The sequence below is a fragment of the Tupaia chinensis genome, unplaced genomic scaffold, assembly GCF_000334495.1.
Source record: "Tupaia chinensis unplaced genomic scaffold, TupChi_1.0 Scaffold000434_1, whole genome shotgun sequence".
Lineage (NCBI taxonomy): Eukaryota > Metazoa > Chordata > Mammalia > Scandentia > Tupaiidae > Tupaia > Tupaia belangeri.
In genome coordinates this window covers 555,337-573,469 of record NW_006159939.1, presented here as the reverse complement: position 1 = coordinate 573,469, position 18,133 = coordinate 555,337, and the positions used below count along the sequence as shown (strand labels likewise).

Sequence of the window (18,133 nt, the reverse complement as noted above, 5' to 3'; positions counted from 1 at the left end):
GAGAGAGGAGAGAGAGAAAGAGAGAGAGAGAGAGAGAAGAAGAAGAAGAAGCCACCAGATCCGAGACTTGAATTATGGTCAGCCATGTGGGAGTCCAGCGCATTTATCCACCATGCTACCTGCCGGCCCCTAAATATTATCATTTTTGAGAAATTACTAAAACATATTAGCAGCATTCCATTACAGATAAAATTTTTTCTAGTTTCAAGTTGCAAAGAAGTATAACTTTTAGATGATAAGATCCAGTAGTTTTAAGGTTATCTGAGCTCGTCAGTGTATCTACCACATCCTTTTCTGAAGGGACTATAATAAACATTGTTGCATCCAGGGTTAGGAAAAGTTATGCACATTCCATCATTTGTGGAAGACTTGAACATAGTAAGCTTGGTTTAGCCTAGAGGAAGTAAATTAAAGCGTTAGGATTGTAATATTAAAATGTTGAACTATGGATGAATAAAAGCACTATATTTGTTGCTGCAGAAGAAGAATGAAGACCAACGAATGGAAAATATACAGAAGCAGATTTTAATCACATGATAACTCTCCAATAAGACCTATGTGCGATATGGAGAGTAACGGCCCCAAAGATGCCTAGGTCCTAATTCTCAGGAGTTGTGATTATGTTACCTTACATGGCCAGTGGAACTTCGCAGATGTGATTAAGATTAAAGACTTTGAGAAGGGGAGATTATCCAGATGGGCTCAAACTAATTATGTGAATCCTTAAGAGCAGAGAAGGGGGAGATGCAACTATGTAATAATGTTCAGAGAGACATCATATTTCTGGCTTTGTAGGTGGAGGAAAGCAGCCTCAGACCAGGGAACATGGACAGCCTCTAGAATCTCCAGAAGGGGCCATGGTCCTGTTAACACTTTGTTGGACTTCTAACCTACAAAACTGTAAGACAGTAAGTTTGTACTAACTCACCAATTATAGTGACTTGTTATAGCAGGAATAGGAAATGTATGCATTGTCCAACCAGAAAAAGAGGTTTCCTTAAAAGCGAGCAACAAATCCTCAGAAAGTCATTAAGAAGTTGTTAGAAACGATGCCCAAAGTAATTGTAATGAATGAGTGGGAATTCACAATAAGGTAACCGTATGACTCTCAATTCCATGATTCTACAATTTTAGTAATTTGGGTCATTAAATCATAGTCATTGGACTGAACTACAATTTAATGGGGTAAAAGTTGTAATGCAGTGGATCTTGATTCCTGTGATTACCAAGTCAGTTCATTGGGAGGTTCAGTCATTAATTAATCCCAAGGTTCATGAAGTCACTGCTAAAAGTGGGCTCATCCATTACAAAAAGGACTTATAATTAGATCTTAGATCTTGCTATGGCTTTTATTACATTTTTTTTTTTTGAAAATTTGGAGGACAGGTAATCTTAGGAAGATCAATTTGAAAGGAATTTCCAGTATGTCCAAGTTCTGCTACCATCGCCAATAATGGATCCAAATTCAGTGGGAAACTCTAAAGCCAGCTCACTGTTTGAGGAGAGTCTAGAGATTAGATGGTGTGAAGACGCTAAAGGAGTTCTAGGAACCATATTTGTAAATGGCTAGTAATTGCACAGAAGCAGATGGGCTAAGGTTACATGTACACACTCTGCCAGGTTTCTAACCTACACTGTCTACTTGTGAGCCAATATACATTGGCCACTTCTTGCTGAAGGAACCAAAAGAAAGCAAAATCAAAATAAACACAGTCATCAAGTTTTGTTTGTGGATCCACAGCAGAGCCAAATTATTAGCCCAAGATGACCATGAAAATCTCCCATGGAACTTTTTAAAGACAGATTCTAGACTCTGTCCTAACAGATTATGATTCCTTCTGTCTAGGGCAGGACTGAGATTGCTATAATTGTAGGAAGCATCACAGACAAATTTTATTTAAGCCTGAGTTGCACACCACTGGAATGGAATGTTAGCTTACTTACTGTTATTTCCACCAAGAACATACAGTATTTTCTGGCCCTTCTTTATTTGCCATCACGTGTAAATAAGAAGACCTATGAACCCTGTCCAGTTGATCCAACACCATCCACAGCTAAGAAACCGAGACAGTCAAGCACTTAGAGCACCTCAATCTTCTGGACACAATCTGGATTTCTCAATTTTTTTAAAGAATTATTTTAATTAACTTTATTTATTTATTTTAATTTGACCAGAGAGGGACAGAGAGAGAGAGAGAAAGGAAGCCACCAGATCCGGGACTTGAACCATGGTCGATCACATGGGAGTCCAGCACCCTTAACCACCATCTGCCGGCCTCATTGTTAACTCTTAACTTTATATGTTGATCTTCTGATTTATAGTATGAGGGTTTATTTTCCTTACTTGATTTCACAAGTTAAACCATCTTTCCGTGAGTTTACTGATGCACCTGTATAAAGACTCTTTTGTCCCAAGGCAAAAAAAAGAAAAGAAATAAAAGTCAAGGCCATATTCTTACCAAGAAGACAATGTTGGTGTTTTGATAGAGAGCTCGCGCCACACAGATTCTCTGCCTCTGACCCCCACTCAGGTTGATGCCCTAAAGAAGAAACACCCATAAACAACCATTTTTTTTCATCAGTAAGTGATCTATTGGTAAAACGAAAACCACTTTTAAATTACAAATGTCTCCTTAAAAAAACATATTAATTAAATTTTGGTAACATTGATAAGAGAAAAATTAAAACTGTTTACAGGCCAATAGTAGAGTTGTATCAAAATGTTTTTGGACTGATAACATTAACTCTCCTTTTGCTCTGATGGAAAGTTCTGCTGTACAGAAGGATTAATAACCATAACACATGGTGAGCACTGCAGACTGCAAGCAATTTTAAGACTTTTTTCTGGTATCCTGAATTGTGTCTGCAGTTTACTTCCCATATATCTCTTACATTTTATATTGCAAATTATATTCATATTGTACAGCAATATGGTTTCAGAATGAAGCATTACATTATAAAAAAATGTTTATGAGGCCAGCCTATGGCATGGTGCTTGGCGTGGTGCTTGGATCCCACATGGCCAACCACACAGTTCAAGTCTTGGTGGGTCTAGGACTCAAAACAAAACAAAACAAAACAAACCAGGCACACACGTGTACATGCCCAAAATCCCAAGGAGAGGGAAAGATTGAGAAGGGATTGCAGTGTGGCCATGCCCTATGGAGGGTTCTCTCTCTTGCTTTCTCTCTCTCTCATTCTCTCGCTTCAGCAAGCACATGCACCCTATGGAAAAGTTATGAAAAGGAAAAAAAAAAAAGAACCTTTTATTATAGAGAGCATGTGCATGCACACACAGAGAAAAATAAACAGAAAGAGAGCAAGAGAAGCACCCTCAAGCATGTCTTATCACACCATGATACCCTTTCTCCAGCTCCTCAGGATCCTGGGCACCCACAGGGATACTTGGCATGTTTTCAACCTGCAGTTGGCTGGCTGTACCACTGTGCCGTAGAGGCTGGATCTAATTATAAATATTTTAAAAACTAGTATTAATTCAGCACTTATTATGTGTCAGGCTTGTGTAAATGGCTTTACAGTTTTTATTTCTTTTATTCCTCATAGCAATTCCAATCTGTAGGTATTGTTTTCATTTTCCACATGTGGGAACCGAGACAGAGAAATCAGGTCATTCTCTTAAATACTATACTGTGCTGCAATGAAGAATAGCCATTAAGAACAAAGGCTACAGAGCCAGGTTACTCCTGCAAACCCCACTAATCCTGCTTAGTCTTGGCTATCTCAGCTGTAATATGCAGGTACCAACAGCATCCATCACACAGATTTGTTGTGCAAGTGGATGGTGCATATGAAGCCTTTGTCCACTTGATGCCTCTATGGGTTGAAAAATTGTGGCCATTAGTGTTATAAAGATAACAGGTATGAATATTTTTCAGCTGGTCGAAATAGTATGATGTCAATGTAAAACATGCTCATACAAAGAAAAAGCAGTTTAACAAGAATAAATAGATATTGGTGAGAATGAAGAGGTTGTCCAAAGAAATTTCAGCTTGCAAATCAATTAAAGGAAACTCCAAGTTAGCCAAAAACGTACTTTATCACAGTCAGGGACTATGTTTAACTTGAAAACTCCCCACTGAGTAACACAAGATTAACTATATGGTAGTTAATAAATACTTGAAGGGCAGGGATGTATCAAAGGACCCGTCTTCGTATTTTTGGAACTTGTCACTATGATAACATACAACTCTTGATCTTTCAGATTTCATTATGCCCCCAATATAGGTCATTGTTTATTGCTTAATTAAACCATACATAGCTCACCCTCTCTCCAATTTCAGTTTGGTCTCCAAATGGCAATAAGTCAATATCTGGCTGAAGAGAGCAGGCATCTGTGACAGCTTTGTACCTTTGGGAGAAATAGTTTTGAATTTTCAGACTATTATTAAGACACTGCACATAAACTAAGTCCCAGGTTCAATATCTTGATAACTGAAATACACGTTTACTAAATAACATCACATGTTAGCCTCTATGCTAGGTTTGGAGATACAAAGATACATAGGTATGAACAAGACCCTGGCATTTGATAGAAAGTCGACAAATATGGAAGATTTCCTGCTGCGTGAAGCAAGTCAGGGTATGAATGAGAGACATTGTATGTCTCCACTTAATGTATAGCCATTTTATTTTCTTAGTCTCCTAGTCTTAAACATTCAAGTCATTCTTGAGTGTTCCATCTTCCTCCTGCTTGTATTTGTCTATTCTAATTTTAGAACATTTTTTTCTCAACTATCCCTGTTTTTATATGTCTACTGTTATCTCAAATGCAGACAAATTATACTGCATACTTAAATAATTAGTCCAGCTAGCTCCTAAATGTCTCTTTGATCCCAATTCATTGTGTGTATCTCTCTCCCTCCCTCCCTCTCCCTCCCTCTCTCTCTCTCTCTCTCTCTGTCTGTGTGTGTGAGAAAGAGAGAGAAATTTTACTTTCAGATTCAACACTGCATTTACCTTTTTATTCTTCTTTCTGAAACTTGCCCAATCACTAGACGCTCAGACCCCATATTCTTTTTACAGTTAACCCTCCTTCTGTAGCTTACTTGGGTTTTTACTTCTTTAAATGCTCACCAATAATTTAAGCAACACCACCCTACACACACACACACACACACACACACACACATCCACACATATACACTTCAATTGCTGCTGTTTCATCTTGGTCTGTAAGTTGTTCTCAATAAATGCTCAGGCTGGACTGAAACTTCCAATGAGGCTTCTTTTAAGAGTTGATTCAAATGACCCCAGTGATGTGGATGGACATAGAGCAAGAAGGAAGAAAGGGAGTTCCTGGAACCACAGACCAAACTCATGGAAAGTTATGTTTCAGTTCTAAAGTTTACATTTATATATGCGCAAGCTTACCTCTGTTTGTTGAAAGGACTTCCAAAGGTAATATTTTCTTCTACTGTAGCATTTAATAGCCAAGGCTTTTGAGCCGCGTAAGCCACGGAATACCTGTTTCTACTGGAAAGTGGCAAAGAAACAAAACACCAGAATTACACTGTGCTTTGTATTTTAGTATAACTAAGGGAAATAAAAGTTGATAAAATATTTTAAACTCAGAAATAAATAGCTTCTAAAAGGAACTTTTTAAAGACCACCAACCATATTAAGAAATGGCTAAAAATGCTACCTAAATTTTAAAAATTAAAATTTAATCAAAATTCCATTCAGTGTGTAAAATCTTATTTGGGGACGCTGAAGAGGTTTTCTAGATTACAACTGTTCATTAAATGTTCTAAAATAACTATAATTGTTTCAAACTTAAAAGATGAATAACAATTCACCTTCTCTAACAGCCACAGATATTTTACTTTATTTAAAAAATACTTTATACAACCATGAATTTCCTATGCAGACCTTAGAAAAAGATGTGAACTGACACTGTAAGTATAGATTATGCTTGTGGCTTCATCACACGATTAAATACACATGTGGCATTTTAAGATAATAGTTAATACATAAATATTCTAAACACTGAATAATATCTGGAGCTGCCCATTTCAACAGTGAAATGGCACACTGGAAAACTACATATTTCAAAGCATATTGAAATAGTTTATTTATTATTCCTCTATTTCTTTGGCTTGCGAATCCTACCAGATGTCTATACATCAGACTCTAATTTTAAATCATTAGGAAAATACATGTGAACTGAAAAGGATAATGGTAATGGAGTGTGGAAGGGGGTCAGACTTCCACAGTTAGTTCATAGTCTGTAAGTACTAATTAGGAATTGAGGTTAAGAGAAAGTAAGGTTAAGAAACAGAGTAGTTAGAAATGCTCAAGAACCATCCTGAGACATTATGTCGTAGGAGTTTAGAAGACATGATCATGTATCATATGCTAGTAATCTTGTAGATAATCACATACACAGTAAAACAGCAGTTCCCAACCTCTGGTATCTCTGCCTCCCCTTGCCCATGGTCTTTAGTGTTGGTGGTGGTTGTCGTAAAATAGATAAGGCATTTGACTCTGTCTCTTATAGGCAGACCACATCATTGTTTAACTTACAATCAATATATATATTAAATCTTAAATTTTTATTTCATAAAACCCCAAGTCCAGTTTACTAAGAGCAGTCTGAGTGTCTGCCAACATAGGGACATGCATGACCCACTGAGAAGAAAACAGTTGACATAATGAGCCATTTTGTTTGGCAAAGTAGCTCTTATAGCAGCTTGCAAAGGTTGAGAACCACTGCTGTTGGAAATATGCTAGCACATTTTAATAAACAACTGTACATCATCAGAATGAACAGTGACTAGGGATGAGAGATTAAAATCTGAGGAAGGAAGTTATTCTTATTAAACTCAGGTTAAAATAGAAATAATACCTTCTGGTTGCTTCAAAAGAAGGCTCAGATTCATTTACACTGCAAGTATGGCAAACAATGTTTATTAATTATGAAGTATAAATATAGAATGCATGTGTGTACATATCAGGTCAGAGAGAAAATAAATATTGGACATATTAAACAGCTACATTTCCTAAATACTTTGGGTATTAATTTCAAAGACAAACCAGATAAATAATATTCTTCTTTTATGTCTTTATCAGCTACAAAATGATCACTGAGTAAGCTTCCAAAAAATAGGTAACACTTCTCTTTCATTCACAATGGTGGATCATATAAAAACTTGGATTCTATTCCCAAATTCACTCTAATTGTAAACTTGGAGACTGTAGAATACAAATTCTTATTTTCATACAAATTCTATATTTCCAAGTCATCTCTTACTTAAAACTTTGAATTTAATTCAATTGGATTCCTAATTAGCTACTGCAACTCACAAGCAGAAGAAATATTTTGGGGGCTCTAAGTGCAAGGTGCACAAAGCATGTCTGACCCTACAGAGGTTCTAAGAAAGACATGCTCAATAAGTCAGCCTACATCTGAGTGTAATGAGTGACTGAAGTAAAAAGTGGGGCTTGCATAATTAAGTTGTACTTATGTTATGGAGAAGTTCTGCCTTCACCATTTTTGTGACATCTTTGGATTTTCAGCCACCAGAATTACGAATTTTGCAAGCAAACCCTTATATTTGTTTGTTTGCTTTATAAATTACTTAGCCTAAAGCATTTCTGTTAGCAATGCAAAAACAGACTAAGACATTGAGAAAGAGACAGAAAAGAAGTGGAAGGGTAGATTCATGGCAGAAAATTATGTGTTAATTTGCCTACTGGCTGTCCAGGTGGACTGCTCATTATACAATTAAAAATGTCAACCACAGGACCAGCTGTAGCATAATAGTTATGTCTCTGGACTCCCACATGGCCGACTATGGTTCGTGACCTGGACCCAGAGGCTTCAAACTCACACTGGACTCATGTGTATGTGTGCCAAGATCCCAAAAGGAGAATGGAGGAGAAGGGACTGCAGGGTGGCCATCCCCTTGGGGGCGGGGGTGACTTATTGTCTACTTTCTCTCTCTCTCCAATGAGTGCACATGCCCTGTAGCAAAAATCTCTCTAAAAAAATAAATAAATGAATAAATAAAATTTCAACCAGAGCTAGAGATTTGGACATCAATTTATTCAATAATGATGAAATTGTCACTATATTAATTCAATATGAATTCAAAAATATTTATTGATCATCTCCTAGTACCAAAAATGCTAGAGATACTATGGATAGGAAGATTCGTTTCTTCTTTCATACTGCTTCCACTTTTGTGGGAGTATGACAAGGAAATAAAGACTAAGATAGGTGGGATAAAAGGTGGTATTAGAGGACAGATAAACCACACCCGACCTGAGCCTCCTTTAGCAAATGAAATGGAGAAGAAGGGATTGTGGCATGGCCATCCCTTCTAGGGAGTGATTTTTTTTTTTTTTTTTTGCTTTCTGTCTCTCTGTCTCTTTGGTGAGCACATGCACCCTATAGCAAAAATCTCTTAAAGAAATAAAAAAAAAAAAGAAGAAAAAAAGAGTAGGCTAGACAAAGCCAAGAGTATTTTAAACAAGAAAAAACACATGACCATGAAGTATCCTGGTCTTATAAGAAACTGACGTAAATACAGCATGGCTGATACGTGGGTGCAAATAGTAAATGAAGAAAGGAACATGATGACCTTAAAAATAAGCAGGACCAGATAACAAAGGAGCTCATAAACCATTTTACAGTTTTTACTCGGAATAATAGAAAACCACGGGGAAGGTTTAAACAAGAGGGTGATTCAGTTTAGCAATATCACTCTATTCACAGAATGCAACAAATGAATTGGAGGGAGGCAGACTGCAAGTGATACAGAGCCCACTGATACTGAAGGTGTCAGAGTCGTGGAGATAAGTCAGTACCTTGAATTAGGTGATTGTGAATGAATGACGAGAAGTAGACACATTCATCCCCGACTCCCTACTCCATGGCCTTTTTAAAATAATCTTCATAGTATATATATATCACAGCCTAACATTATCTGTTTTTTGTTGATTACATGTATTATATATATGAGCAATATTTTAGCCTGTCTGTCCATGAGATCAAGGTCTTGGTGTTTCTTGTCCATTTCTGTATCTTTTAAACCTAGATCAGTATTGCTGCAAAGGAAGTACTCAGGAAACACTTGTTGAATGAAACAAGAAAAGGCTGGGTCAGCAGATGATGAAATGGTTATGTCACTGGACTCCCACATGGCCAACCATGGTTTGAGTTCCAGACCTGGTGGCTTGAAACTCACACTGGTGTATGTGTGTGCATGCCTAAAATCCCAAGAGGAGAATGGAGAAGACAGGATTGTGATGTGGCCAATCCCCTGCAGGTGATTTCTCGTTTTCTGTCTCTGTCTCTGGTGAGTGTACATGCTCTGTAGCAAAAAATCTCTTAAAAAAAAAAAGAAAAAAGAAAAGGATCCAGAAAAACATATCCATATGAGGGTACTTCAAAAAGTTCATGAAAAGTCAAATTAAAGTATGAGTTTATTTTGTTGCAAAAAATATTTGAAATCTGTTTGTAATTTCTTCATAAAACACACTTTCTATTAACTTTTGGAAGACCCTCTCATATTCCAGGCTGATATACTGAACATAGAATGATATGTAATCCATCCATTTCTCCAAGTGATGTTAATTTTATTCCTGACTCAAACAAGATGTTGAAGATCTACATAGGTAGCCACGTTATTTTTAATACTATCCATACCACATCCTTCATCCACTCACACGTGCCCACTACACCCTTAATGCTTATGAAATTATCTATTATTATCTTATCAATTTTATCTCTAGTAATTGACATGCAGAATTTAATTTTGAATAAATTTCAGAGATATTGAGGAAATTGAGAATTATATAGCTTCTTATTGAGTTTTTATTAAGATACAGAGACTTCTTTCATATTTCTTTCTAAGAAAAAAACCTTAATCTCTTCTGAGTAAATATATTATTTCATGTTTCTCTCTGCTTGACTTACATGAAATTCAGAGGGGAATTTGTGACCTATATTTTATAATTCTGTAGAACTCCAGTACATTCTTTTCTATCTAGAAGTCTATCAACTTCTCAGATTATTTAGACCTTATTTTACTTTTTGATTTCTTTATTTTTCAAGCTTTATTATAATTTTTTTTTAATTTTGCCAGAGATCATATGTTCTTGCCACAGAGAGACATAGAAAGATAGACAGAGTTAGAGAAAGTACCTCTTCCATCCCCCAGTGGAATATGGCCACATTGTAACCCCTTCTCTTTCATTTCTCTATCCTATTAGGAGTTTTGGTATGCACACGAGTGCCTGGAATGTTTCTCAGTCTTCCAGGGATGGAATCTGAACTATGGTCAGCCATGTAGGATCCATGGCTAAGAATGTCCTTGTCCTAAGTAAAGTCTAAATATAATAAATTCTAAAACTATAGTTTTTAGATAAACTATACTCAATTTCTATCTAAATTTCTTAGATAAACTACAGTCAATATCTTTATAAGCTATAAATTATAAATGATCTAATACTAGGTAATTTAAACTAAATGAATATGACTTACTCTTTGTTGCCCAGTTGTATATTATTATATAACTGAATCACTTTATTACCACAATGTGCTTTAAAGACCCCAATCCAACCACTTCAATATCTAGAAACACCATGCTAGATATTGCCTTTTCCATGTCTTTAGGACTACACAACACAGTGGCCTGACACATCTATCTCTAACTAGATACTTCTAGTGTCTAGTTTACATTAGGTATGAAAAGAAATAGCTGATTTTTCCAGTCTTTTGTGAATTTTAGAGAAGATTATTTCATATTATCTGAACATTGACCCAGAAAGCTCTGTTTGCATTTAAGCTTTATAAATAATGCTGAACTCCATAACTTATCTTATTATGAAATAAAATTTTAAGTAATTTATTTGAATTTTATCCACTTAATATTAAAAAATGTATCAACTTTGGGTCAGCTAGTGGCATAGTGGTTAAAAAGTCTGGATCCTACATGGCTGACTATGTAGTTTGAGTCCCAGACTCAGCAGCTTGAAAAATATGCCAGACATGGTGTGTGCATGACCTAAATCCTGAAAGGAGGAGGAAGTGGAGGAGAAAGGATTGCAACATGACCATTCCCCATGGGGATTGTTTTTCTCTCTACCTCTCTCTTTTTGTTCTCTCGTGGGAGTGCCTGCAGCCTCTAGAAAATTAAAAAAAAAAAAAAAAGATAATCTTGACCTTACTTACTATATAAGTGAAGTTGGTATTATAAAGATATAGTTTATTCTGTTATAAAACTCTATAATAAATTGTCTTGTCGTTTTATACATATGGCATTTAAAGTTTTCACTAATTATAAAAAAAAGCTGTATTTATTTCTAAGGGGCTCTCAGACTTATAGCAGTAATCTGTGCTATAAGGTTTTCCCTTGGAAGATATCAGATGTGTGACAGCACAACAGAAAACAACGGAAAACACATACTTGCTCCAGTGAACTTTTCCTTCCAGTGTCTGCATCTCACCAAGGATGGCAAGGAGAAGAGAGGACTTCCCACATCCCACTTGGCCCACAATCATAGTTAACTGACCTAGAGAAATGAAACAAAGAATAATGATGGGATGTACTGGAATTTTCTTAGTAAAATAAAATCAAAACACATCTATAAAAGATTAATGTTTCATAATCAATGGCCAAGTTTGGTCTCCAGCAATAAGGTATTCTAAACAACTCCTTTCCCTGGCACATCTGTCTTTTTGAAAGAAGAAAGAAAAATCAAAATATATGGTCTTGATTTATTATTTTAAAATTATGAGAATAGCTGGCCTTAGTAGAAAGAGCAATGAAATACTGGTGTAGATCATCTAGATTAGTTTAAACTTTATTATTCAATTCTTTAAGAAGAACAGGGCAGTTATGAGAAAAACAGACAAATGGAATGAAAGTGATTTAGGCTAAGTTATTAAGAAAGACTTTTCAATTTTTCACTTTGACTTGCATGTGTAATACAATAATCCCAAGCTACTGGACATTAAACCAAGTTAGAAAAATATTTCTATTCAATTATGCAGACATTTTAAATACAAATTCTTATGTTTATTCCTAAATATTTCATTCCTTTTGGAGTTGTTGTAAATGGTGTTGTGCTCTTAATTTCCTTTTTAGATAGTTTGTTGCTAATGCATTTAGGGATAAACCTAACCAAGGACATGAAAGACTTGCACACTGAAAACTGTAAGACTTTGAGGAAAGAAATTCATCAGCACAAATCAATGAAAAGACATCCTGAGTTCATGGATTAGATTAATATTGTTAAGATGTCTGTACTACACAAAGCATCCTACGGGTTCAATGTAACTCCTAATAAAATTCCAATGGCATTTTTAATGAATATTTCAGAGTTAATCATCCAAAAATTTATAAGGGAACATGATAGACACAATATAGCCAAAGAAATTTTGAGAAAAAAGAACAAAGTTGGAGACATGACACCTCTTGATTTCAAAAATGGATACTAAATGACTTTTTTTTCTCTCCATATTTAAAAAATTTTAGGGACCAGCATTTGGCATAATAGCTATGTCACTTGACTCCCATGTAGTTGACTGTGGTTTGAGTCCCAGACCCGGTGACTTAAACAGTTGTGATGCTGTTGTGCATGCTATAGAGGCCATATATGAAGGCTTCTGGTTTGTGCCCGGGTCTACCTGAACACACTGTGAGCACCCATGATTCTGGTTGGCTTCAGGGATGGGGGAGGATCAAAGCATGAGGATTCTATATAGGGCACCTCTCTCAATCGCTCTCTCTCAAAGAAAATAATTAAATGAATATTTTTTAAAAATCAAAGAACATAAAGACATTTTTAGAGGTGATTTTATGTTTAGTATCTTGATGGTGGTTATGGTATCACAGGTACATGGTTATGCCCAAACTCTTCAAAATGGAAACATTAAACAAGTGCAACTTGGTGTAGATCAGTTATAACACAATAAAAATTTTAAAAATTATAAACAACTAACTAAATAAATAAAATCTAGAGTAGTTGAGCTTTTAAATATCTTGAAAACTTCATCAGTATTCCTTTGGTACAGATGATAATTTTCTCATATAGTTTTACTTAAAATCTTTCTCCAACAAAATGAGAAATCTATTATCCCATCATTTAAGTTACGCAAATCAGCAAAAGAATAGTAGATAACTTGAGGAAAAATACAGATTGTAATGAAGGGCAGGTCTTACAATTTCCAATCACTCCTACAGTGAAATAGTGGCTCACTGTTGCAAAGAAGAAACTATAAATAATGTTTGTCTTTAAAAAATCTTCCTCTTTGTGTTAAACTCATTTGTCTTAGGAAACTATGGTTATAATAATTAACAATAACAAAAATGGATACTAAATGACTTTTTCTCTCCATATTTAAAAAATTTCAGAGACCAGCATTTGGCATAATGGCTATGTCACTTGACTCCCATGTAGTTGACTGAGGTTTGAGTCCCAGACCCGGTGGCTTAAACCCACACCAGGTGCATGTGTGTAAGTGCCCAAGGTCCTGAGAGGAGAATGAAGGAGAAGGGATTGCAGTGTGGCCATCCTCCCTGGGGGGTGATTTCTCGCTTTCTGTCTCTCTGTTTCTCTCGCCTTTTCTGGCGAGCGCACACGCCCTATAGCAAAAACCTCTTAAAAAATGATTATTTTTTTACACATTTGATCACTACATAGCATTACAACATGCAAGATGAATTCTTCCAGCATGAATACACTGTATATTAGTCCAGTCAAAGTTATTATCATACACACTATCATCAACAGATAATTCTACATTTTTGTGTCCCTTATACGTTTTGCTTCTTTCATTTTCCCCTTAATTTCTTTCCTCTCAATCTCTTTCATTTCCCACCCTCCTTCCACACTGTCTTCAATATCCACAGTTGTTCTCCATGTTTTTATACCTTTCAATCTTTCTGTTTCCACCATAAGTGCAGACATTTGGTATATATTCTGTGGGTACATACTATGTTTTTCTTTCATAGTCTGGCTTACTTTCCCTAGCAGTAAATCTTCCATATTAGTCCACATACTATCAAATAACAGTTTTCTTCTGGCTGAGTAGTATTCCAAAGTGTATATGTGCCTCACTTTTTCAATTCATTCATCTGTTAGTGGACATTTGGATTGGTTCCATGTTTTAGCAATTGTAAATAATTCCATAATAAACATGGACATGCAAGTGTTTTTCCAAATGAATGTATTCATATCCTTTGGGTAGATACCTAAAAATGGAATTGCTGGATCATATGGTAGTTCTATCTGTAGGTCTTTGAGGAACTTCCATATTGTTCTCCACAGTGACTGTACTAATTTACATTCCCACCAACAGCATAGAAGAGTTTCCTTTTCATCATAACTTCACCAGTACTCATTCTTTCTTTCATTAATTTTAGCCATTCTGACTGGGGTTAGGTAGTATCTCATTGTGGTTTTGATTTTCATCTCCTTTATGATAGGGATGTTGAACATCTTTCATATGCTTTTTTTATTCGTATGTCTTCCTTAAAGAGTTATTTGTTTAGCTCATTTTCCCTCTTTTATTTGGGTTGGTCATTTTATTGGGGGTGGGGGAAGCTGCTTGAGTTGCCTTATATTCTGGTTATCAGTCCCTCATCTGAGGCGTATTTTGCAAATATACTCTCTCATTCTGAGGGTTGATAATTCACTCTAATTAGGGGATTATTACCTGTACTTTTGGGGGTCTTATTTAAGAAGTCTTTGTCTACTTCAACATCTCCAATAGTTTCCATTGTGTGATCTACCAGTAGTTTTATAGTTTGAAGTCTTAGATTTAGATCTCTTATATATTTTGAGTTGATTTTCATTATTAGTGAGTGATAGAAGTCCAATTTTATCTTCCTACAGGTAAATACAGTTTTTCTAGCTCCTTTTGCTAAAGAGATTTCCTTTTTCCAACTGGATTGATTGGAGCCCTTTTTAAAAAATCAGCTGACTGTATGTAGAGTCTCTATTTTTCTCCATTGGTCCACATGCCTGTTTATGTGCCAGAACCATGTGGTACATCTCATACTGGCCCCTCCCACATCCATTCACTGCCATTAATTCTCATAATGAATTACTCTTACCTGTTGGAATTCGAATATCTATGTTGGATAATGTAGCTAAACCACTGCCCCATGAAAAATATCCATTTGTAACCTGGAGAATAAGGAGATAGAAATTAAAGTATATACATGGTATATATTCCAATTAAATAAATTTTATTTTTATAATGTTGGAAGCCTTTCAGTGTAAAGTAGGACACAAATGGTGAAACTCTAATTTAGAGTAATAACTATTCAATGATATAAAAGTTGGACCAAAAAAAGAATAGATGTGAAAGGAGGATTGTTCAATTACTATAGTGATAATATAAATAATGCTAATTTTTTAGAGAGGTTTTTGCTATAGGATGAGTGCATTCATCAGAAATACAGAGAGAGACAGAGAAACAGAAAGCGAGAAATCACTCCCCAGGGGGGATGGCCATGCTGCAATCCCTTCTCCTCCATTCTCTTGTTGGGATCTTGGGCACACATGCACATGCGCCTGGCGTGAGTTTAAGCCACTGGGTCCGGGATTCGAACTGTGGTCAACTACGTGGGAGTCCAGAATAATGCTAAATATTACAGCAATTTTCTCTGAAAATTTAGGATTGCTGGATCATTTACATGGAAGGGAGATGGATAGGGGAGAGATAGATATTGTTTAACAAATATAAAATTATAGCTGGATTGAAAAAAATAGGTTTTTGTGTTCTATAGCACTACAGGTTAACTATAGTTAACAATAACATACTGTCTCAGAATAGCTAGAAGAGAGGATTTTACATGTTAACACTTTATTTTAAAACTTTGACATTTTATTTTGTGTAAAAAAAAGTTCTCATTACAAATATTTTCTGGTGGGACCAGCAGCTGGCGTGATGGTTAAGGCACTGGACACTCCCACATGGCTGACCAGGGTTCAAGTCCTGAATCTGGTGGCTTGCTTTCTCGCTTCCTCTCTCTCTCACTCTCAACATCTGTCTCTCTCTGGTCAAATAAAAAAAAATGAATGAATAAATAAAATAAAATAATTATAAAAATATATATATTTTCTGGTGAAAACTCTAAATTGATCATCTTTTTATTTCTAGAAGATAATCCTTATGGTTATTTTTCTGGTGGTATAAGTAAAGGTAAAAATAACCACGACATAATCCAAGAAAATGATTTACTTGAGGAGGGAGGTTCTGTAATGAGTGAGTTTCCTAAACTGTGTAGATTCCCTCTATTCATTGAAGTTAAAAGAAAGATAAAAGGAGAGAATAATAAAGCACAAAAATGAGGCCACATTGCTTAGTAGTATGAATGTCTATAATAAGCAAAGAGTACAAGACCTTATATTTATCCCAAGCAATCTATTTGTTTTTACAGGCTGCAAGTAAACTCGATAGCTTCAATGACTCCAAAAATGGGAAATGAAAAAAAAAAAAAAAAGTATAACAGCATCCAAGAATTAAGAGGATGGAGTAGATACAGGTGAAACGAAGGAAGGTGATTGAAAAATCAGGGAAAACTAAAAATGACTTTGCTCATAAATCAGTGTCTTATATCAATACCATGAATGCTGACATTTCTAATCACATGATTATTTATGAATTTTGCAGAATGAATTGGTGACATCTAAGCGGTAACTAAAACCTCTGTAAAATGAAGGAATTAAAGAGTGGAAAAACTGTTTAGAAGCACAAGATCGTGTCTTCCCATGTAGGTTTTTCGTAGCTTGTAAAATGTATGTCGCGGCATTTACTAATATGCATTACAGAGGGATGCGTGGAATTAGTCATGGAAGGAGGTTGGTGTGGAAAGCTGACTAGTGAGCACTTCACAGATATTTGCTGCGCACCCAGTTAGGTGAGGCAGTGCTAGGACTGACGTAGGATGCAGAGAGGGTGTAAATGTATCTTTCCTGCTCCCTTGGAATTTGCAATCAGATGAGTGAAAAATCCATGGACAGAACAAGAAAAATGCAAGATAGTATAGGTAAAGTACCAATTAGAGGGTACAGATATATAAGTGCAATAGAAGTTCAGAAAGAAAATCATTTAAGTCTAGGATGAGTCAAAACTTGCTGGAAGAGGAAACCTTTTGGCTAGTTTTGAAAAACAGATTGAATGTCAATGAAGACATTTCTGGAGAAAGAACTATGGTGAGAATTAGAAAACTGTGAAATACATTGTGAGAAATAATACATAGAGCTGGCTAGGGCAGAGTGCTAAGATACCGTAGTTAAGTGACAAATGGCACTCAAAGAAATTATACAGCCTCAGAGGCTGAGGGACCCCCTTCCTCTTAGAGTAAACAATCAGGTTAGAGTTGGAGAAAAAAAAATAAATAAAAGGGATAGCACAGAATCAAGAGAGACCTTACACTGGTATTCTCTCTACTTTCAGTGAATTGGGAGTGAAAGTTATTTTCAGAATGAAGAGGTTAAAGGAGAGATGGAGGTGGGACGAGAATGGTGACAGCTGAAAAGCTACTGTAGGCTTGGAAGATAATGTGATGAGAGGCATGTAAAAGGACTGCTAAGAACTGCCCTGGGTCAGCTGAGGTTGGTGATGAAAACCTGTGGTTGTGCTACATTGTGTTTTCTCCATAGCACTCAGCAGCCTGGCTTTAGATGTGTGGGAAGGCATTAGGCTGGATTGCTACAGAAATGTACTAAGGGACTGGGGGGAGGGGGAATTTAAGATACTGTGAGTTTCAGGTCAGCCCCATGGCCCCCTGGTTGAAGAATCTGGATCCCACATGGCCAACTACAGTTTGAATCCCAGCTCATGTGCTTGTGGGGAAGCATGTGCATGCATGTCTGGGGTCCCAACAGGATGGAGAGGTAGCAAAGGGATGGAGACATGACCACACCCCAATGAGGGGTACTTTCTCTCTCTCCCTCTCTCTGTCTCTGTTAGAGTAAACAATCAGGTTAGAGTTGGAGAAAAAAAAATAAATAAAAGGGATAGCACAGAATCAAGAGAGACCTTACACTGGTATTCTCTCTACTTTCAGTGAATTGGGAGTGAAAGTTATTTTCAGAATGAAGAGGTTAAAGGAGAGATGGAGGTGGGACGAGAATGGTGACAGCTGAAAAG

At 36.1% G+C, this 18,133-nt stretch overlaps 1 protein-coding gene across 6 annotated transcripts in view; it reads right to left on the bottom strand.

Annotated features, from left to right (window-relative positions):
* The window catches only part of ABCC9 (ATP binding cassette subfamily C member 9), a 146,309-nt gene that overhangs the window by 62,996 nt on the left and 65,180 nt on the right, over nucleotides 1-18,133 (bottom strand). For 4 of the 6 annotated variants that reach the window (XM_006155068.3, XM_027774439.1, XM_014590343.2 and 1 more), the window contains exons 17-22: nucleotides 15,087-15,159; nucleotides 11,433-11,538; nucleotides 6,866-6,904; nucleotides 5,392-5,493; nucleotides 4,285-4,369; nucleotides 2,460-2,540 (exon numbers count right to left, since the gene is read on the bottom strand). In XM_006155068.3, the coding sequence (XP_006155130.1) occupies nucleotides 2,460-2,540; nucleotides 4,285-4,369; nucleotides 5,392-5,493; nucleotides 6,866-6,904; nucleotides 11,433-11,538; nucleotides 15,087-15,159 (486 nt within the window). The remainder of the gene's footprint in view (nucleotides 1-2,459; nucleotides 2,541-4,284; nucleotides 4,370-5,391; nucleotides 5,494-6,865; nucleotides 6,905-11,432; nucleotides 11,539-15,086; nucleotides 15,160-18,133) is intronic. The other 2 variants (XM_006155070.3, XM_006155069.3) reach the window with 1 other exon arrangement.